Consider the following 20,930-nt stretch of genomic DNA (forward strand, 5'->3'; position numbering starts at 1 on the left):
GAAGCACTCGGGGGACCGGAGGAGGCATTGTCGTTCTCAGGCTCCGCCTCTTTCTGAGGGCCTGCCCCCTAGCGCCTCTCCCTGAGAACTACGAATCCCGACAGACCTCGCGGCAGCACGGCGGAACTCCGACCCTGACGCCGCCGCCGGAGCTAATGACAGACTAGGGCCCGCCCCTTCGCGGTTGCGTGGACACGGCAGCGTCACGTGACGAGCGCCCGGCTCCCTCTGGCTTTCTTTTTATCTCCCTCCTTCTTTTCCCCAAACGGTTTCGCAGATTCGCCAGAGCCGCCGTCCCGGAGCCTCCGTTTATCAAAGGAGGCGGTCGGGGGGCCGGAGGCCAGCCTAGGCGGCGGTGGTCGGCGCTCGGCCCTCGGCATTTATTCCCGTACGTGTCCGCCGCCCCAGGGAATCCCTCCGATGAGTGTCGAATGTGCGGCCGGAAGTGGGGGCCCAGTGACTCGGCAAGAGAAGATGGCGTCCGTGTGGGACGAGGCCGAGGTGAGCTCTGGCAGAGGCGGCGAGGCGGCCCGGGGCCGAGCGGGCGGAGGGCAGCAGGGGGCGAGGTCGGGCCCGCGGCCGCTGACGGGCCCCGTGGGGAGCGGGGGGAGGCGGGACGGGGCGGAGGCCCGGGGCGCGAGCGTGGGGCTGGTGCGAGAGCTGGAGTCCGGCGGGAGCGGGCATTGAGTAAGCGCCTGCTGTTTGCGGGGACCCAAGCGGGGCGGCTGCCTGCCCGCGGGTCCAGCGCGAGCCTGCGCCGAATCGCCGTAAAGAGGGTCCTGCGGGGTGGGGGTGGGGAGCGGCAGGCAGGGGGCACGGCCGGGGCAAAGGCGCCGAGCGCGGGCATCGGCCGTCATAGGGAGGGAAGGGGCCGGTTTGGCCGCATCCAAGGAAAGAGCAGATGCAGCCCTGTGGGGAGCCAGAGGAGGCCACCGGGAGGGAGCCACTGGAGGTGCTTGAGGAGGGGAGTGACCGGGTCCCATGTGCCTTTAAGAAAACCACTCTGGCTGAAATGTGGAGGAGGCACAAGAGGGGGAGAGACCCGGTGGACAGGGACCCCCTTTGAGAGGTCCGAGGGATGGGCCTGGAGTCGGGACCCTTGATTTCAAACCTATCCTCGGACACTTGACACTTAGTAGCTGTGTGACCCTGGGCAAGTCACTTAACCTCAGCCGATGGTGAGTCTAGTGAAGATTCTTTCAGGATGAAGAATGACTTGGGCCTATTTGAAGATGGGGGAAGAAATCAGTCGTTCAGTCATTTCAGTTGTGTCTGACTCTTTGTGACCCCATTTGGGGTTTTCTTGGCAAAGATACTAGAGGGGTTATTTTCTTCTCTGGCGCATTTTATAGATGAGGAACTGAGGCAAACAGGGTTAAGTGACTTGCCCAGGGTCACACAGCTGCTAAGTATCTGAGGCTAGATTTGAACTCAGGAAGAGGAGTCTTCCTGACTTCAGTCCCACCACCGTCTGCTAGGGATCTGGCTGCTCAGTTTGTAGTGGGAGATTGAGGGGCCATATGGATTTGGAGGCAAAGGACCAGACTCGAGTCCTGGCTCTGACAATTTGGATGAGTGTCCTTGGGCACCTGTTTTGCCTTCTCTGCACCTCACTTTTCCCACTTATAAAATGTGAAGGATGAAAATCTAGAATTCTTTCTAGCCTTCATATTCTATCAGTCTCCATAGTCAAATGAGAGATACTGGTCCCTTCCAGCACAGGCAGTTGTGGGAATTGACTTGTTAAGCCCAGACATCAGGGGGTGAAACATTGTCAAAAGGAAAGAGATCCTGTGTAATTAGTCTAGAATTGGCAGCAGGGAGAATACCTGGCTTAGTGTGAAATACTGTACCTGTCAGCCTTTCTTAGAGCAGAAGTTCTTGGCTTTCTTTGTCATGGATCCCTTTTGGAAGGTTGGGGAAACCTGTGCACCTCTTTTGCATAAATGCATAACAAAAATGCGGAGGATTTAAAAAAATTCTATGGAACTGCAGCCATCAGAATTCTTTTTCTTATGTTCATGGACCCCCCCCCCCCAAGAACTTCTAGACTAGATGGTTTGTCATGTCCCTTCTACTTCTCATATTCTGTTTACTCAGCACCCCCTGAGCTCTGACAGTCTGTGAACCTCGATGGTAGAAATGTGGAAGATGGTGAAGTTTGATTTCATTAAGGATCGAGTCTCTGAGGGCATAGAGAGCCCTAGAAGTCAGTCAACTACAAAACCGGTCCAAGCAATTATCAATTTTAGCAAAGTTGTAGGATACAAAATAAACCTACACACATCGTTGGCATTTTTCTGTATTACCAACAAAACCCTGCAAGAAGAGATAGAGACATTTCATCTAAATTAACTGCAAGCCGCATAAAGCATTGGGGAGTCTGCTTCCCGAGATACACACAGGAATTACATGAACACAATTACAAAATGCTCTTCACACAAAGACAGCTAAATAATTGGAGAAATAGGCATTTCTCATAGATAATTTACTTATTCTATGCCATACCAATCAAACCACCAAGGAATTACTTTATAGAGCTAGAAAATAATAACCAGTATTTATCTGGAGGAATGAAAGGACGAGGATATGAAAGGAATCAGTGGGGAAGAAGGGAAGGAAGAAGACAGTGGGAGCTGATGTAAAACTATATTACAAAGTGATCACCATGAAAACAGTCTGGTACTGGATAAGAAATAGAGTGGCTGATGAGTGGAATAGATTGGGGACACATTTATAGAAGCAAAGGAGTGTAGAAGCCTCAAGGTTGAAAAACCTAAAGGTCCCCAGCTCACTGTTGGACAAAAACTGCTGGAAAATAGGCAGAAAGTGGGCACAGGTTAACATCTCACACCATATTAGCTCAGAATGGATACATAATTTAAATATAAGAATCAAATCATATGCAAATTAGTGGAACATGGAAGAAATTACCTTTCAGATCTGTGGATAAGGAAGGAGCCAGAGGTTCACAGGAGATAAAATGGCTAATTATGATTACATAAAATTAAAAACTTTTTACACAAACCAATCCAGATGAACCAAAATTATAATTAAAGCACGAAAATGAGGGAAAATATATCAGGTTTCTCTGATAAAGGTTTCATTTGTCAGGTTTGGTTTTGTTTTGACAGGGTAGTGAGGCTTAAGTGACTTGCCCAGGGTCACACAACTAGTGTCAAGTGTCTGATTTCAAATTTGAACTCAGGTCCTTCTGAGTCTAGGGCTGGTGCTTTATCCACTGTGACACCTAGCTGCCCCCTCATTTGTCAGTGATATAGAGAACTGAGTTGAATTACTCAAAATAGGAACCATTTCCCAATTGATAAAAGGTTAAAGGATATGAACAGAGGAAGAAATCAAAACTATGCATAGTTACATGGAAAAAGCTCTAAATCACTAATAGTTGGAATGTAAATTAAAACAACTCCGAGGACTCTGAGGTACCCTCCCACCTATCAGATTGGCTAACCTGACAAAAGAAAATTACATACTGGGAGGGATGTGGAAAGGCAGGGACACAAGTAGACTATTGGTAGAGCTGTGAACCAGTCCAGCCATTCTGGAGAACAATTTGGAACTCTGCCCAAATGTCTATAAAACTCTGCATACCCTGTGAGCCAGTAATATTCTTACTGGGTCTCTAACCCCGAGAAATCAAAGAAAAAGGACCCACATGTACAAGAATATTTTTAGCTGTAGCTTTTGCTGTGGCAAAGAATTGGAAAATGCTCAGCCATTGAAGAATGGCTGGACAAGTTGTCATACATGTGATGGATTACTATTGTGCAGTAAGAAATGGAAGGGAAGAGGAAGATGGTATGAGAAAAACCTGTATGAACCAATGCAGAATGAAGTAAGCAGAACCAGAAGGACCATGTACACAATAACAGCAATGTTACAAAGATAATCACCTGGGACAGATTTAGTAACTGATCAATAGACAGCTCCAAAGGACTCGTGATGTAAAATGCTCTCCACCTCCAGGTAGAGAACTGATGAACTCAAAGTACAGATTGAAGCTCTTTTTTTTCCCTCTTTATTTTTTTGGAACATGGCTAATGTGGAAATAGGTGGGTTTTTTGTTTTTTTGTGGGGGGGGCGGCGCGTGCAGGGCAGTGAGTGTTAAGTGACTTGCCCAAGGCCACACAGCTAGTACGTGTCAAGTGTCTGAGGCCAAATTTGAACTCAGGTCCTCCTGAATCCAGGGCTGGTGCTCTATCCACTGAGCCACCTAGCTGCCCCCGACTAGTATGGAAATATGTTTTGTGTGACTTCATATGTATAGGGGGTATGGTATTTCCTGCCTTCTTGAGGGATGGGTGAGAGGCTAGAAGGAGAAACTGTAGATAGATAAAAAGAAATAAAAAGAATAGTCTTTGTAAAGGGAAAGCACAGGAATTGTATCCAAGAGGTCCAGGATGTGCCATTTGTTGCCTGTTAATCTCTGAATCGTTTTTGTCATCTGTAAAAGACTGACCTAAGTGATGTCCAAGGTTTCTTTGACCTCTAAATCTCAAGGTCTTATGGCTTCTTTACAGCAAGATGGAATTGGGGAGGAAGTGCTCAAAATGTCCACAGAGGAGATCATTCAACGGACTCGTCTGTTGGACAGTGAGATCAAGGTAAGGGGTGTCCTTTTGATCTCTATCCAGAGAGGGGCTGAGAATGCTATTAGACAAATAATAGCTAGTAGCACTTTAAGGTTTGCAAAGCACTTTACAAATAACACATTTTATCCCCATGACAACGGGGTGGGGTGGGGTGGGGTAGGTGCTGTTACTATCCCCATTTTACAGTTGAGGAAACTGGCAGACAAACTGGTTAAGTGACTTGCCCAGGGTCACACAGCTAGTAAGCGACTGGGGCTGGATTTGAACACAGGCCTTCCTGCCTCAAGTCCAGCATTCTAACAGATATACCATCAGCTGCCCAGTTGTTGGAGAGGCCTTTCTCTGCCCCAGCACAGATTCAGTTAAACTAACAATATTGAGCATCTACTACGTACAAGGCACTGTGGTTGGCTTTGGATGAAAAATGAAAGGTTCCTTCCCCTCAAGTAGTCTATAGTCCAGTACCAGTGATCCTTTACTTAGGCACAGAGTCCATACAGGGTAGAGTGTGTCGGAGCCATGGAAAGATACAAATCAGGTGGTCTGGGGAATTTGAAGAGAGGAGATCCCTTGGTGGGGGGTGGGGTGTTGTTGTGTGGGGAGGGGAGAGGCAGCTACTCCTGAGCTCAGCCTTAACTTGAAATGAGAGGTTTTCACAGGCTGACCTGCAGGAGACTATGTTTCAGCAGTAGAAGTAATCAGCTTTGTGAGTGAATGTAGGCAGAAGGTGGCCTGTGGTTTGGGGAGCAGCACGTAGTCCAATTTGGCTAGAAGCTGGTCTAAGAAATGGAATGTGGACGGAGGCTTATTGGGATCTGATTGTGGAGGACCTTAGACCCAAGGCTGAGGGAGGGGTGTAGCTTTTTTGCTTGGAGACGGTAGGATACCCCCAAAGGCTTTTTGGGCCTTCCCAGGGCTTCCTGAGCTTTGGCGAGTAGAGCCCCAAAGGCACTGTCATGGTTTTCTTCTCCCCATCTCCCAAGAACCATGTTTTTATTCTTTCACATCCAAAGCGTGTGGGTTGTGCTGGGCTCTGCGGAGCACAGACATAGGCTCACACTGCCTCCTCACAGACACTTATGCTTAGAGCCGCATGTGGAGAACGGGTTTGCTCTTCCTGAGGGCAGGAAGTTTAAGGCTCAGAGGTTTGGGGGTGGATCACTTGGCCCCCAACCAGCCCAGGCTGAGGAAGCCTGTCAGTGTGTGTGCCTTTGTCCTAGATCATGAAAAGTGAGGTGTTACGTGTGACCCACGAACTCCAGGCTATGAAGGACAAGATCAAAGAGAACAGCGAGAAGATTAAAGTGAACAAGACGCTGCCCTACCTTGTCTCCAACGTCATCGAGGTGTGTGTGTACATGGGAGGGAAGCAGGGGCCATCGGGTTCAGGCTGGGAAGAGGCTTCTCTAGCTTAGGACTTCTTAACTTTTTCCCACTCGTGACCCCTTTTTTCCTGAGAAATTTTTACAGGACCCAGGCGTATAGGCGTGTAAAATACATGACCTTTTACTGTGGCCAGATTTTTCTTGACCCCCACATTCAGTTACTCAACTCCTTATAGGGTTGTGACCCAGAGTTTAAGAGGCTTGGTTCTAGCCCACCTTCAAAGGGGAGATGGGATCTGTCAGAAGTTGAGGTCTTTAGTCTTTAGGTACTTTGAGATCTTGGGCCCCTCCTCATAAGTGATGACTAGAGTTAGACGTAGCTCGTCTGCTCATTAATGTGCAAATGATTATGACCTTAATGCTTTCCATATGTCTTTGTGGGCTTTCCAATAAGGCAGTGGGGTTTCCTGCTCTGTAGTAGCCAGGAATGATCTCAGGGCCCAAGAAATACTTAGTTCAGGGAGTGAGGGAACGGCGCGTGTTGGGCCAGCTCTGACCAAGTTTTCTCTTCCCAGCTGCTAGATGTTGACCCCAATGACCAGGAAGAAGATGGTGCCAACATTGACCTGGACTCCCAGAGAAAGGGCAAATGTGCTGTGATCAAAACCTCTACACGACAGGTAAGAGAGAGCCAAGGACTCAGGCTGGGACCAGCTAGCAGGTGGCCATGGGAGCCATTGGATGGGGCTGCTGAAAAACCCTTTCCCCTCCTCTTCCCCATCCGTAGACTTATTTCCTGCCGGTGATTGGCTTGGTTGATGCAGAGAAGTTGAAGCCTGGAGACCTGGTGGTGAGTGACCCTTGACTCCTAGGGACAGCCTGTTCCTGGATGGTGTAAAGTTGCTATCTGTACGGGGCTAAAATTCTAGCTAGACTGTCTAAAAATCTAATGAGTGGTCGCCATATTTATTAAGGAGCATAAGAATTTGGTGAGGAGAGAGAAAAAGGCCAAGATGCCTTTCTCTTTCTATCTAAGGGAGCCAGCATCTGCTCCACTCAAACCGAGGTCCCAGGTGAAAGAGCCCCCTCGCCACCTTCCTCCTCCCAGAAGCCTCCCGTGCAAACGGAAACAGGGCTGTCCATACATACACAGCTCCAAGCGAATTGGCTGGTAGCTTTGATCGACAGACCTAACAGGCGGCTCTACAGAGACAAATTCCTGGACGCCAGCCGGCCAGCTTCCAGACGCTAAAGCCACATGTCTTCCAGATGACACGCCTTCTCCTCATGGCTGAGCTTCCCTACAGTATCTCTTTAGAAGGGGATACAGTTCCAGTTCTCACAGTGGTTTCTGTAGCATGGCCCCAGGGGCCTGTGGAGGGCAGCTGTGGCCACTTCTGGCTTGCCGGAAGCCCATTGTACCACTTGTTAGAGGTGCTAAGCCTTTTCAGAGCAAGCCTTGGGGCTTTCTTTTGGAGGAGGAGCCCACTGCTCAGACCTCACCTGGCTTTTGTCATAGGTATGAGCTAGCCCGTTGTTCTCGGCATTGGGGAAAGCTGAGTGTTCGGTTCTTTGTCCTTAGGGAGTAAATAAAGACTCCTACCTGATCCTGGAGACGCTACCCACGGAGTATGATTCCCGAGTAAAGGCCATGGAAGTGGATGAGAGGCCTACAGAGCAGTACAGTGACATTGGCGGGCTGGACAAGCAGATCCAGGAGGTGAGTCTGGCTGGCATTCCTGGGGGCGGCTGCCTCTGCACTTTTATTCCCTCTTTATAGGCAGGGCTTGAGGGAACAGCCCCAGGAGCTAGTCCCCATTTTAAAGAGAAGTGGGGACAGTGGGGAGGGGCATCGCCCAAGGTTCCTCAGGAGTTGAAGATTAGAACTCAGCTCTCTTGTTCCTGAAGGGCCACAGCCAGTGATTCTCTAAAGCCAAGTAAGAGAAATGGCAGCCTTGGTTGAATGTGTAATGGTTAAAGACTGAGGTGTGACGAGGAGGCGGCCAATAGGCCTTTTTATTTCCTTTGTCCTTTCTTTGTGCAGCTGGTAGAGGCTATTGTATTGCCAATGAACCATAAAGAGAAATTTGAGAATTTGGGCATTCAGCCTCCAAAGGGAGTACTGATGTATGGACCCCCAGGTACCGGAAAAACCCTTCTAGCCCGAGCATGCGCTGCCCAGACCAAGGTGAGTAGCTTGGCCCAACCCACGACCAGGGGCTTCCCTTCAATGGATTGTTCTGGGCTGGGAATGTGGGCAAGGCAATGGATGGGAATCCGAATCATTGACCAAACCGGGAGAGCTGAGTCGTCTTCTCCTTGATCCCACCTCCATCCATCTAGGCCACCTTCCTGAAATTGGCTGGGCCCCAGCTGGTACAGATGTTCATTGGGGATGGTGCAAAGCTTGTCCGAGACGCCTTTGCATTGGCCAAAGAGAAAGCCCCCTCCATTATCTTCATCGATGAGCTGGATGCCATTGGAACCAAGCGGTAAGGCCTGAGCCCCGCTCTTGAATCTCGGGTTTGCTGGGGGAGCAGCCTAGACCCCAACCATAGACTTCTCCATGCAGAGGGACCTGCACAGGCAGGGTATGGGTTAGACACCCACACACGCCAGGCAGCCCCGAGGAACCTGCCCAGAGGATCGGGGCTGACTGAGGAAGTGGGGAAGAGCATCACCATAACATAACTAACATCTGTATGGTGCCTGCCGGGTACCAGGCGCTTCTCATTGGCCGAGAGCTCCATACACAGGAACACTTGAGCAGCCGTCTGTGCTTTCTCCCCACCCCAGCTTTGACAGTGAGAAGGCGGGTGATCGAGAAGTTCAGAGGACGATGCTGGAACTCCTCAACCAGCTGGATGGATTTCAGCCCAACACCCAAGTCAAGGTAGCAGCCACGTGGAAGAAGCCAGGGATGCGTGCACATCCCCACTTTCCCCTGGGTTCCCCAGGAGGGATGGCTGGTAGGGCAGGTGGACCACAGGGGGCCTAACCCTGTCTCATCTGTCTTGGGCACCAAGACTTTTCCTTCAGGGGAGGAATGACCTTGAGGAGGCCTGAGATTAGAGGAGGGTCCTTGGCCTGGCTGGGGCCGCTGGCCACCGAGCTCCATGCTGCATGTGTGCCTCCTCCTCCCCAGGTGATCGCTGCTACAAACAGGGTGGACATCCTGGACCCCGCCTTGCTCCGCTCTGGTCGTCTGGACCGCAAGATCGAGTTCCCAATGCCCAACGAGGAAGCCAGAGCCAGGATCATGCAGATCCATTCCCGAAAGATGAATGTGAGGTGAGGGGTGATCCCAAGAGCTCTGGGGAGGGGATGGGGATCCACAGGGGCCCTTTTCCCTGCCTAGTTCTTCCTCATTGGAATAGAGGGACCTTCCTGAAGCCCACCCAGCTCCTTCTGTGTAAGTCCTGCCCAGCGCTCGCTCTAGGTGCCCAGTGCATCCCTCAGCCTAGCTATGCTGGGGCCCAGGACACCTTCCAGCCAGGCAGGCTGCTGCTCCTGAGGCCTCCCTCGTCTGGAGGGTGGGCTGATTTCAGGGCCCGGCATCACTGCCTTGTTGATGCTGGGAGCACAAGGTCCTTAGGGAAAGGGGCTGCTCACCTTGCCTTCCCCTCCTTCCCTAGCCCCGACGTGAACTATGAGGAGCTGGCTCGCTGCACTGATGACTTCAATGGGGCCCAGTGCAAGGCTGTGTGCGTGGAAGCGGTGAGTGTCCCGGGCTCTAGGCTGAGGGAGGGAGGGACGTTAGCCAGGACCGAGCCTGGCTGTCCTGCTGTGGGGCCCCGTGGGCAGCCTTGCGCAGGCCTGAGTTGGGACTCGGTCTCTCGGCCATAGGGAATGATTGCACTTCGACGGGGAGCCACCGAACTCACCCACGAAGACTACATGGAGGGCATCCTGGAGGTTCAAGCCAAGAAGAAAGCCAACTTGCAGTACTACGCCTGACGGGGCTGGGGCCAGCTCCCTGCTCTGGCTGCTGGTAAAAGGAGTAACAATAAAGGTGGTTGGGGCTGTTTTCCCCCAGCGGGTCTGGTCTTCTGGTGTCACCCTGGCCGCTAGAAGGAAGAGGGAGGGTCACTCGTGAGGTTGGCACGGCAGCTTCGGAGCGAGGAGAGGCGGCTCTTGGCTCACCGGCTGTTTATCTGGGACGTTACCGTGCCCAGCTGTTGCTGCAATTGCCTGGATTCCTGGGGCGTCCTGCCAGTGAGACGTGGCAGCTGCCAAAGCCTGCGGGCCTATGGCCTTGGCAGTGCCCTGGCCCTCCTCTCCCAGGCATACCTGGGGTTGGAGAGGCCGTTGTTAGGCCCTGGAACTTCCGCAGAGCTTGTCCTCTCCCTCCCTGGCTTCTCTCCCTGCTTGGGCCTCCCTCCCTCCCCTCTGCCCAGGTCAGGTGCTTCCCTCTTGTTCTTCCTCCCCGGGACACCTTCCACCTGCACTGCTCCACGTCTGCAGACGACTGCCAAGGCTCCACAGCTTGAGCTCCGTGCTAAGGCCCCCCGGTGCCCCTGCTGGCTGACTGTGAGGACAGAGGGCCCTCCACTCTGGGATGGCCGGGGGAGGGTGGGCTTCGGGGAGCGGCAGGCAAGCTCCAGGGGACTCGGCACGTGAGATTTCAGTCCTGGAAATGGGCACTGGGCACTCACACAGAGAATGCATCCAGTTGGGCCAGGAGGGACGACACCTCACCCCGATCTCCTTCTGCCTCTCCTTCCCTCGCTCCTCCCCACTCTGGGACCCCCAGACCCATCATTTTGGCTGTCCCAGCCAGGCTTTGTGCCTCCTCAGCTCGAATCCAAGCCTCTTCCTGAATTCCCCATTTCTCCTAATGGCTAGTGTGTGTACCGGCTATCCAAAAGACTAGAAGAGAAGCACATTAGGACTTTGGGGGTGTGCCCTGATAGCACCCAGGGTTTTGCAGAGGGCTTCCCATTTGTAATCTTATTTGATCCTCTCCACAACACCTGAGAAATAGGTTGCTGTTAGCCCATTTAACAGATGAGGAAACTGAGGCTAGAAGGTTAAGTGACCTTGCCTGGGTCACATTGTTATACATGTCTGAGGTAGTATTTGAACTCAGGACTTCTTGACTAAGGCCAGTCACCTTTGGCTCTTTCCCTGTCACCAAGTGCTATAGCTAATACTTCTCCCGATGAGTGGCATAGCAGAAAGCTCTAAACCCAGGGGTTCTTCACTGGGGTCCCTGAACATGTTCTTTTAACATTGGGGGTTTTCTGTGGGTGGTTCGTAGGCAAAGGGGCCAGAGAGCCCTGGGGCCCCAGGACATGAGAGCATGCAGGCAGCTCCTTTTGTCCTTGTCAGGGTTGGAAGAGCAGGCTTTGGTCATAGACTCTGTAGCCCTGGGTAACCAAGATTGGCACATCTATCAACAGGACTCGGCCGTGACCTGCCTGAGGAGGTGCCCTCTGTGAACTGCTTTATTAACAGAAAGACTTAGGACTGACCTGGGGAGATGAAGGGTCAGAGGACTTGCCCCTGAGAGGTCATCTGAGGCCCCTCCCCTCACCTTCTACAGATGTGTACACTGAGGGCAGAGAGGGATGATTGAGAATGAGGATTCACAGAATGAAATAATAATAATCGCCGATTTTTATAGTACCTACTATGTGCCAGGCATCTATTTACTATGATCCTCACAACCACTCTGGGAGGCAAGCGTTATTATCCCCATTTTACAGATGAGGTAACAGGCAGAGGTTAAGTGACTTGCCCCAGGGTCACAAGCTAGACAGTATCTAAAGCAGGATTTGAACTCGAGTCTTCCTGACTCCAGGCCCCCGGCTCTGTGCTATGGTGCCCCTGCCTAGGCAAGTAATTAAACCTGGGTTATCCAATTTCAGAGTCAAGGTCTGCATTGCCTTCTACTTGGGTGGTTGCAATAGCCTTGACTTCCCTGTCCCCAGTCCACTCTTTCCTGCTGAATAAACTCGCTGAGGCACGTTCCCCCTTCGCCCCCCGAGCACAGGCACATAGATGCCCTCACGCCTCAAGCCTTCACGAAGCTCCCCAACAGTTTCCACGATAGCATTTAGAGCACCCCCAGGGGTTGGCCCTGGCCCTTTCCCACTCACCTCCCTGTGGTCATCAAGCATTCATCAAGGACCCTACTGTGTGCCCCAGCTACCATGCTTGGGCCCAAGGATGCAAAGTGCAAAGAACTTTTTGAGTAATCCCTGCTCCAATGAGCATTCAATCTTGGGGAGGGTTGGGGTGGGGAAACACCACAGCGATGGGGGCCTACTTAGACCGCAGGAATAAATACAGGTAGCTGGACAGGAGGCATTGAGGCAGGCGCCCCACAAGCCGAGATATAGGCAAAGGGCCCCTTGTGGGCCAGAGCTAGAGGCTGAGGCAGGAGGGTGGCAGCTCAGGAGAGGCAATGCTGTGCCTCCAGGTGGCTTCACCTCCAGCCACACTGGCCTCCCCAGGACCATCGTGCCCTACTCATCCTACTCTCCTCACAGTCGCATTTCGTGAGTTCTTTTCTACCTCTCGTTTCCCCAGCTTCTTGTGGCAAGCCAGTGGGTCTTGCTTATCCCTTGCCCGCCCCCAACAGAACTGCCCAATGGTGCCTTTGCACCCAAGGCTTAGGTGGCCGCACATGAGCAGGGTTGCAAACCCGGGGCTCCGTTGGGCCAATCTCGTAGCTTTTATAGGTCACAGATGACATTTCACCAGTGCCACACATGGCTGGTAAGCATTTAGACCTGGGAGTGGAACCTAGCTTTGAGGCAGTGTGGGCGAGTGGACGGTGCCCAGGGATGTGGAGTCTTGAGACCCCTGGGTGGGAAGCAGCCTGCCCCGACCTTTAAGTCTCCCTATCATCACTACTTCTCAGCCTTCAAGGAGCTATTTTCTCATCTGTAATGTTTTTAAATGTATAAGGGCCATGGGATTACAAAGGAAGCCCATGATGAAGTAAAGATGTGTTCTTCCCCCCAGCCAAGTTCCTGTACCCCCTGATGTCTGCCCAAGGACCTGGGTTAAGAACATTGGCACTAGAGGTGGCCACTGGGAGTTGCCATTCTCCCCCCCCCCCGCCAGTGCTCCCAGTAATACTGCCTTGACCGAGCTCACAGCCTGGGATGGCTGCAGGCTGAGGGTGTGACGCCTCTTCCGCCAGCCTGCACGCTCCTCCAGGACCTTTCTCTGCCCTACATTATCCCACTGTGTAGGAGAGGCGGTTCCTGTTCCCATTTCACAGATGAGGCCCTGACCAGCTAAGGGACTTAGTGCCCTGTGCCAAGCACTGCCCCCTGGTGGTGTGAGGACCAACTGGGATGTGTGTGGGGGAGGTGTCCCCCAATTCCCACCGTCCCGCCCAGGGGGTGGCGGTTCCATCACCAGCCTGACAGCCAGCTTTCACGGAATAAATGATGATTTATTTGCCTCTCATCTATGGACTAGGTTAATTTTACCGATTAGGGAGAACTGCCGCAGGGCTGTTGTAAACCAACAGAAGCCGTCTCAGCAGCCACTCCTCGATTGTCCTCTGGAGGGCGACAATGCTCCAGACCTAAGCCTGCAAGCGGGGTCCTCTCCCGCCAGGCTCCCGGCCCCTGTGGGGCAGCAGCAAGTACATTCTGGGCGCTGAGCACATCTTCCGGCATCCTCCCCGCCCTCCTCATGAAGCTACTAGAAGGTCCTGGTCCCCTGCGGGCCGGAGGAGTTGGGTGGGGACTGGCTCTCTTTCCAGCACTTGGTGCTGAGTAAATACTTCCTTTGGTAAGCAGGAGGGGAGAGTGTGGAGCAGGGCCCTCTCTCTGGGCAGTGGAGGCAGGAACCCAGGAAGGCCCTGGTTGTCCTCAGGCCTGCCCCCCCTCCCATGGGCACGACTCCTCGGCTCCCAGGTGGCGGCAGAGGGGTCAAGGATGGATGGCCAGTGCCCAGGCCGAGTGGGCATCGAAATGATCACCGACACATACCTCCTATGGGGAATGGATCACTGGGTCCTCCCTTCTCCCTCTGCTTGGGGAACAGTCCTACCCAGGGCAGCAAGGGAAGAAGCCGGGGCAACTCCCGTCATCACTGGGCCGGGCACTCCTGGCAGAGGGCCTCTCCCCCCAACCTTCCCCAGTGAGTTCATCCTCTGGAACCAGAAGTCCTGGCTGCTCTCTCTGTCCCCTCCCCACGGGCAGGCGCACACGCACGCACACACACACACACACACACCACACACACGTTGCCCACTGCTGTTGCTCCTCAAAGCTTATTTCCCAGAGGCCTGTAGGAGAGCTGGCCACCAGAGCGGAGTCAGCAGGGACAGAGGCACACACCCCTCCTAGGCCGGCTTTCTCCCCAAGCACACACACAAGGTCACCACTAAAAGGAGCTCTCTTATGAGTGCGGGGCAAGGGGTATCCCCGGGGGTGTTACTCAGCAGGAGCGAGAAGAGCACCATCATCACGATGCCCGTGAACAGCAATAGCACCTGCTGCAGGGGAGTTCCTGCCGGGAGAGAGTCACTCTGCTTAGGCAACCCGGCCTCCCCCGCCCCAGCTTCGGGTACCGGCCACTCCCCAATCCCCCCCCACCCCCTGCTTCGGGTACTGGCCTACCATGAAGGTGCCAACCTCCCACAGCTTTGGGTACTGCTGCCCCCCGCCCCCCCCCCCCCCAGCTGTAGGTACCCGCCTGGGCTGGGAGAGGTGGTCGGACACACAGGTAATGGAGGCCTGAGGTTCCTCTCCATGATGGTGGTGTCAGGGGTGTCTGTTATAGGCCTAAGCCCTGGCAGGGATTCAGGGCCTTCCCAGTGTGGAGAAAGCCAACCTTGGGCCCTCCTCCACAGCCAGGAGAGGACCTGAGCCTTCACTCACCAAGGGTTCTCTTCCTCCAAGAGGTCTGGCAGCACATTGACCAAGGCAATGTAGAGAAAGCCCCCTGACGTGAAGGGGAGGATCCAGGCAATGGTCTCCCCTGCAGAGAGTAGGAGAAACCGCCCTGAAGGGTGAGCTCCAGCACCACAAGACCCCCACCCTGCTGTCTGCCCAGCAGGCCTCTGGGGAGGGCAGGGCTCAGGAAGGGGCCAGATTCATTGTATGAGCCACCCTGCCGGGGCACAGGGCTCGCACATGCTCTTGGCGGGGGGCTCCCTCCCCAGTCCCACATGCCTGAGCTCCCTACCTGCTCCCTTGGGTGACTGGGCACAGATGGCAAAGCAGGCACCAAGGATGCCCCCCAGCGCTGTCCAGAGCTGCAGCTTGGCTGCACTCCATCGGTCAAAGCCAGCCCGAAGCAGGATTGCAAAATCACCTACCTGAGGAGAAGGCCCAGCCGGGCTTACTCTGGGGCCCCTGACCCCAGAAAACCGCACTGACCAATCAACCATGTTTGTTGAGGGCCCACGACCTGCGCGAAGCTCGGGCCGGAGCCCCAGTCCACGGGGCGCTCTGTCAAAGGCCACACTTAGCTGGTCTCATAAGCTGTGGGCACCAGCGTTTGGCTTTCTGTATCCCGTCTTAGCACAGCGTGGGGCATAGAATAGGCACTTAATAAATGTTTAGTGAATGACCGACAGTCCTCAGGAGAACACCAGGAGGGGGCAGGGTGAGAGCCCTCACACTGAGGCAAGTTAGACCATTCACCAACACCATGAGAGCCGTCACACTGCTTCCCCTGCAGGGTCACGGGCAGCCCTGCCCCTCCCTGGGCACAGCTCCATTGTGGGTGGCCCTTTCACTCTGGATCCCCCAAACCAGAGCCCTCTGCCTAAAGTCCTTGGGTCACAGAATCCATAAGTCCCACGAGAGCCCAGTTTCCAGGCCTCTGTGCTGGTAGCTGCCCCCTCCCCACCTTCATCATCCTCGCTCCTTGCTCTTCGTTCCTACCCTCCCTGCCTTCCTTCTCTTGATTATTCTGCAGACTTTTCATTTCCTTGTCGTCGTCCCCTTAGAATGGAAGCTACTTATGTGCCCAGCACATAGTAGGTGCTTAATAAATGTCTGCTGCCTGATTCTGTCCGTCTTTATGCCCTCAGTCCTCTACGCAGTGACTGGCACAGACTCAATGCCTGACCGTGCTCGTCGATGGACCAGCCAGCCTGCTGCACCCCCTTCTGTGGCATCGTCTGTAGGGATGCAGCCCACCCTCCACTCACAGGGGTACCCCCTCCCCCGCCCAGCCCCCTCCAGCGCCCTCAGCACTCACCTCGTGGGGGATCTCGTGGAGCAGAATAGCCATCGTGGTCAGAAGCCCGATCTGCACAGAGAAGGGAGGTGTGGAGGCCCAGGAGGAAGGCAACGAGCAGCCTAACTCAGCCACTGACCCCCGCCGGCCTGGCCCTCCAGGACGTGGTCTGGGGAAGTGTACAGGCCCCTCAAAGGCTGGAGCACTTACCTTCTTGCTCACCAGGAAAGCTGGCAGCTACAGCCAGCCCATGTGTTGAAGTTGTCGATGGTGTTTGCCAACAGATTGAGATAGCCACTGATCTGGAGGGGGGAAGCGAAGGGGGGCTGTAGTCGAGCTGAGGCGGGGTGGGGGGAGCACCCTGGGGCCAAGGGAGGGGGCCGCGATCGGGCCACTCACTTTGATTTTCTGGACCTCAATGCTCAGGCCTGGTACTGCAGCCGGCAGGGCCAGGCAGCGGCCCTCCATTGCGCCACGGCAGCAGCCGGGTCTTTGATGGGGGCCTGAGTCCAGGAGAGTGAGGGAGAAGTGGCCGTTAGACGCCCCCCCACCCCCACTGAGAGAGAAAGACAGAGACAGACAAGGTGCCCTTCACTCCTGCCATCCTCTTCTGGTCCCTGAAAGGCTGGATGTCCCCCGGCCCTTCCTCCCGCCAGTGCTCGATGTACTGGAGCAGTGACTACTCCAGGAGACCAGGCCGGCATCCTCTGGCCCCCCACCTTCCCCCTCATCACAGCTGTGTGTGCTGCAGCCCTTCTGCCTCCTGGGGAACACTGCGGGGCTGGGGAGAGTCGGGGTGGGCAGGGCCCCAAGGGCTGGGCACGGCAAGGTGTCTGGGGGGCATTGGGGGTTGCACTGCCTGGGCTGGGAGGCCCAGGATTCTGCCCGCCCTGCACAGGGCTCACCTGGCTGGGCCGGTCCTTCTCCTTGCTGTCTAGGAACGCCTTCTCCAGCCCCAGGAAGGTCAGGAAGCCGGCAATGACCCAAAGCCCCAGGAGCTGCTGCTGCTGCAGGCTCTGCCCTCCCCCACCTGTGAACGTTTGGGGGGGGGGGGTCAGAGCCGGCCAGGAGGAGAAGGGGGGCTTGTGCAGGGGAAGCCCAGAGACGGGACCCATGGCCTGCGTCTGTCTCCGTGGGGAGGAAGGCTGTCTAGAGGACAGGCCGCTGGGCCTGCACACCCGCTCCCTGGGTCAGCGCCACATCAGGTGCCCCCCCCCCTTCCCTGCAGCCCTAGCAGGAGGTTCAGCGGTCCTGGGGCCTTGGTCTCGCTGGAATGCTGGGCCGGCAGGATGGTCCAGGGGCTCCCCTTTCCCGGCCACCTCCCAGAGAACCTTACCGGGGGTGGCACTGCACGTGGATGCCCAGGCCTCCGGGAGCAGGTGCAGAAACACGTTCCCCAGGAGCCCCCCCAGGGCAAAGCTCAGCAGCTGCTTCAGGCGGTGGGATCCAGCTGGAAGGCAGAGAGGCCGGTCAGGCCCCTGGAGAGGGTCTGGAGACAAGGTGCTGAGTTCTTTGGGCCAGCCTGAACCTGGGTCCGTCCCCTCCTCTGGGCCCCTTCCCTGCAATCCCCAAACCACACCCTGCCAGAGGTCAGAAAGCAAGCCTCCTCCTGCCCAGAGTGGACCAATGTGGGGGGCAGGCCCTCCTGGCGCCTGCTACTGGGCACCTCCCCCGCTGCACCTCGTCCTGCCCTGGGGCCAGGCAGAAGAGGCTGGTTCATTTCTCCTCTGAAGGCCTGAAGGCTGTTCCCATCTCTTTCTCTCATCGTTGAGCATTCCCCCAATTTCTCCCCTCCCTCTCAAGCAGCTGGGGCCCTCCCCACTCCAGCCACCTGCTGTCTGGGCGCCTTCCAGACGGGCGGGCCGGGCTCTCTAGGCCTCCCGGGAGGGCGACAGAGCTCGGGTGCTGCCCCTCACGTGAGCACCTTCCTGTCCCCTCCCCTGTCCCCCACTGGTAGTGCTGAGGCCCCTGAAACGCTGGACTTGGACTTCCATATGTGGGGGCACATGTAGCCTCTCCCACACCCTTAGGCTCCTTAAGAGTATTAACTGCTAACCCCGCACCTAATAGGTATCTTGTATACTACAGGTGCCTAATGTTTGTCTGTTTGTTGTATTGTGCTCAATTTCCCAGACTTCTAAATTAGATGCAAACAAGTCCTCCAGAGCAAGGATGTCCTCTCTTTTATCTTCCCCAGGGCACTTAAAACTGCTGAATACCTAGAGGTGTTTTGGCATCTACACAGCAGACAGCTCCCAGGCACTGGCTGGGTGATCCTGGGCAAGACCCTTCACTTGTCTGCCTGAGTTTTCTCATCTGTAAAAGGGATAACGAGTCTCCTAGGACTGTTGTGAGGAGCCAGTGGGATAAGCAAGACACATGTGCTGGCTACTATTATTCCTACAATGATGCACATAACTTTTTGTGCTTAGAGATCATTTAGGATGGTGGCATTTTAGAATCAGTCTAACCCTTCCGGGGAGGAGTGACCTGCCACCTCCTCAGAGGCAGGGCTGAAGTGCCGGGTATGGCCGGGGCCTGGGAACCTGCCTTCAGATCGGAGGGCAGCGCCCGTCTCCAGGGGAATGACCAGCAGAGGTAAGACCCCGCTGAGCCCCACCATGAGCGAGCCAACGAGGGAGCAAATCCAGGCATCCAGCCGCTCCGCGCTCAGCAGGGCCCCCCAAGATTCACTCTCCTTGTCATCCAGACGACAAGCGGCTGCCGCCGCCACCACCCGGCCCCCGAACAGCTGGCTGGGCCACCTCGGGCCACCCCAACGAGACCCAGGACCAGGGTGGTGAGAAAGAGAAGGCTTTGGGGTAATGCCAACGCCCAGCACAGGGGCATCCAGGCGATTCAGTGCTGAAAAGAGATAAGAGAGATCGGAATGAGCTCTCTGGGTGTGCCAGACCAGGGCCACCTGCCTCCCAGCTGGGGGCCTGAGGGGGGCGGGGCTGCAGCCCTGCCTTTCCCTGCGCCAGCTTTCCTGTTAAACTCACTTCTGACTCCCTTCAAGCTGGGCATTCCAGGCAGGGAGCCCTTTCCTTCCTTTGAGCACCCGTCAGCTCCTCTGCCCTGAGGCCAACACTTTCCTAATGAAAGGGTGAGGCCCTGGCTGGGCTCTGAACCTCCTACCCAACAGGGTGCCTCCTGCTGCCAGGGGGGCAGGGCCCAGCCACGACTGAGCAGAGGGCCTCTACTGAGCAGAGATTCATTCCCCCACGGGCCAGGAGAGCCCCAGGGGAAAGGGAAAAGACAAAGGGCACGACACCACCTCCTCCTCTTCCCCCTCCAGGAGGAGGAGGGGATGCACCAGGGAGGGAAGGGGAGGAAGGCAGGACTCATTGCCAGGCCCTGGGACACACGGAGAGAGGGAAAATGGGAAGCCCTCCCACTGCATGGGAGCTCTCGAGGGAACTTCGGAGGCCAAGCTCTCCTCTCTCTTTTTTTCTTTCTTCTTTTTTAATGAGGCAATTGGGGTTAGTGACTTGCCCCAGGGTCACACAGCTAGTAATTGTTAAGTGTCTGAGGCCAGATTTGAACTCAGGTCCTCTGACTCAGGGCTGGTGCTCTATTCCACTGTACCACTAGCTGCCCCCAAGCCTCTCTTTTTTACAGATGAGTAAAGTGAGGTCGGTACCCGAGGCAGCCTCTCACAGCCAGCTCCTCTGACTCCAAAATCAGCAGTCTTTCCACTGAGCCACCTCTGGGTCAGCCAGAAGCGTGGCAATGAGTCAAGCAACAGAGATGTCAAGCTGAGGCTGGAAGCTCGGGTAGGGAGTTCTGAGTCCCAGCTCTGCCTCAGGACTATTAGTCTCTGAGCTCATTATTCTCCTCTTGTGGCCTCAGTTTCCCCTCCCCCCCAGTGTGATTAGGGCCTCAGGTGCTGCCGAGTGCCCGTCTTCCAAGGAAGGGCTCTCCACCGTGCCTCAGACTGACCACTGGGTGACCACCCGCCTGCCCACGTGGGGCACTGCCCCGGCTAGAGAGGTAATGGGCTGGACAGATGCTCCTTGGCATCATCAGCCAAGCAGAGACTCAGGGAAAGGGAAATGTTACTCATAGGACGGGTCGGGAGGAAGTACTCCAAGCAGACAGCGCCAAGAGGATGGGTTTTTACAGCCACAGAAATCGCTGACTTGGAGCATCTCGCAGTGGGATGGGACCTTCCCTCTGGTCCGACCCGTCCTGCCACAAGAATCCCTTCTAGAACATTCCAGACAAGTGGCTGGTCCAGCCTTTGCCTGAACACCTCCGCTGAGGGAAGGGCTACCCACGCCCACCGGAGGCAGCCCCGTTCCACTTTGGGCTCCTTTTTTGGAATCGCCGGGCAGTTTTTCCGGCTCCCCAGCCTTAGGTTGCTGTCCTTTGCCCCTTCCCCATCCCGTCATAACTTACACTATAACCCAAGTAAATCCAAACCATCCTGCTCCCCCTCATCTCAGGGCAAGGACCCAGGGATGCTACAAGGGGCGGGGGGAACAGAAAGCGGGTGGAGGCACCAGGCTTGCCTGGGTCCTCGGGCTGCCTGCAGACTGGGCAGCCCTCCTGGCATGGAGTCCTCCACTAAAACAGACCCAGTTCCCTCAGTTTCTATAAAAGACATCAGAGGACCAGGTCCTTCCCAGCTGGGTCAGTAATCGAGGTTCTAAACCCCAGGACTCCTGCCGTGCCATGTCCCAAGATGGGCTCCCCGGCCTGAAGATGGAAGGGACCTTTGAGCACAGAATGTCAGAGCCAAGAGGGACAGACAACAGGAGATCAAGTCCTGAGTGGTCAGCTAGCATCAGGACGGACGGGCAAGGACTTGTCCAAGGTCACAGGAGTATTT

General features: G+C 55.2%; 2 protein-coding genes across 3 annotated transcripts; one reads left to right on the forward strand and one right to left on the reverse strand.

Annotated features, from left to right (window-relative positions):
- Positions 1-207: 207 nt before the first annotated feature.
- Positions 208-9,973, forward strand: PSMC3 (proteasome 26S subunit, ATPase 3). 2 transcript variants are annotated; one of them, XM_043973079.1, is made up of 12 exons: positions 208-501; positions 4,542-4,625; positions 5,834-5,959; positions 6,514-6,618; positions 6,726-6,788; positions 7,521-7,658; positions 7,983-8,126; positions 8,282-8,430; positions 8,735-8,831; positions 9,084-9,229; positions 9,574-9,655; positions 9,785-9,973. In XM_043973079.1, exons 1-12 carry the CDS (start codon positions 421-423, stop codon positions 9,893-9,895), a joined length of 1,326 nt encoding a protein of 441 aa, XP_043829014.1. In that variant the 5' UTR covers positions 208-420; the 3' UTR covers positions 9,896-9,973. The 2 variants fall into 2 exon arrangements, with proteins under 2 accessions (XP_043829014.1, XP_043829015.1); XM_043973080.1 differs by lacking the exon at positions 208-501 and adding an exon at positions 668-687.
- Positions 9,974-14,315: 4,342 nt separating this feature from the next.
- Positions 14,316-20,490, reverse strand: SLC39A13 (solute carrier family 39 member 13). Its single transcript, XM_043972192.1, is given in 13 exon segments — positions 14,316-14,416; positions 14,788-14,887; positions 15,095-15,227; positions 16,118-16,168; positions 16,307-16,324; positions 16,326-16,352; positions 16,354-16,398; positions 16,496-16,561; positions 16,564-16,599; positions 17,002-17,126; positions 17,433-17,546; positions 18,647-18,961; positions 20,220-20,490. Coding segments are annotated over 13 exon segments (1,377 nt in total). The 3' UTR covers positions 14,316-14,340.
- Positions 20,491-20,930: the final 440 nt, after the last annotated feature.

The sequence above is a fragment of the Dromiciops gliroides genome, chromosome 6, assembly GCF_019393635.1.
Source record: "Dromiciops gliroides isolate mDroGli1 chromosome 6, mDroGli1.pri, whole genome shotgun sequence".
Classification (NCBI taxonomy): domain Eukaryota; kingdom Metazoa; phylum Chordata; class Mammalia; order Microbiotheria; family Microbiotheriidae; genus Dromiciops; species Dromiciops gliroides.

What these genes read in the sequence shown, in the direction of transcription:
- PSMC3 (XM_043973079.1), top strand. Translation starts at nt 421, where the DNA reads ATGAGTGTCGAATGTGCGGCCGGAAGTGGGGGCCCAGTGACTCGGCAA. An exon ending in TGTTGGACAGTGAGATCAAG is followed by an intron (nt 4,626 to 5,833) that starts GTAAGGGGTGTC and finishes CCTTTGTCCTAG; the next exon opens with ATCATGAAAAGTGAGGTGTT. An exon ending in TGGACAAGCAGATCCAGGAG is followed by an intron (nt 7,659 to 7,982) that starts GTGAGTCTGGCT and finishes TTCTTTGTGCAG; the next exon opens with CTGGTAGAGGCTATTGTATT.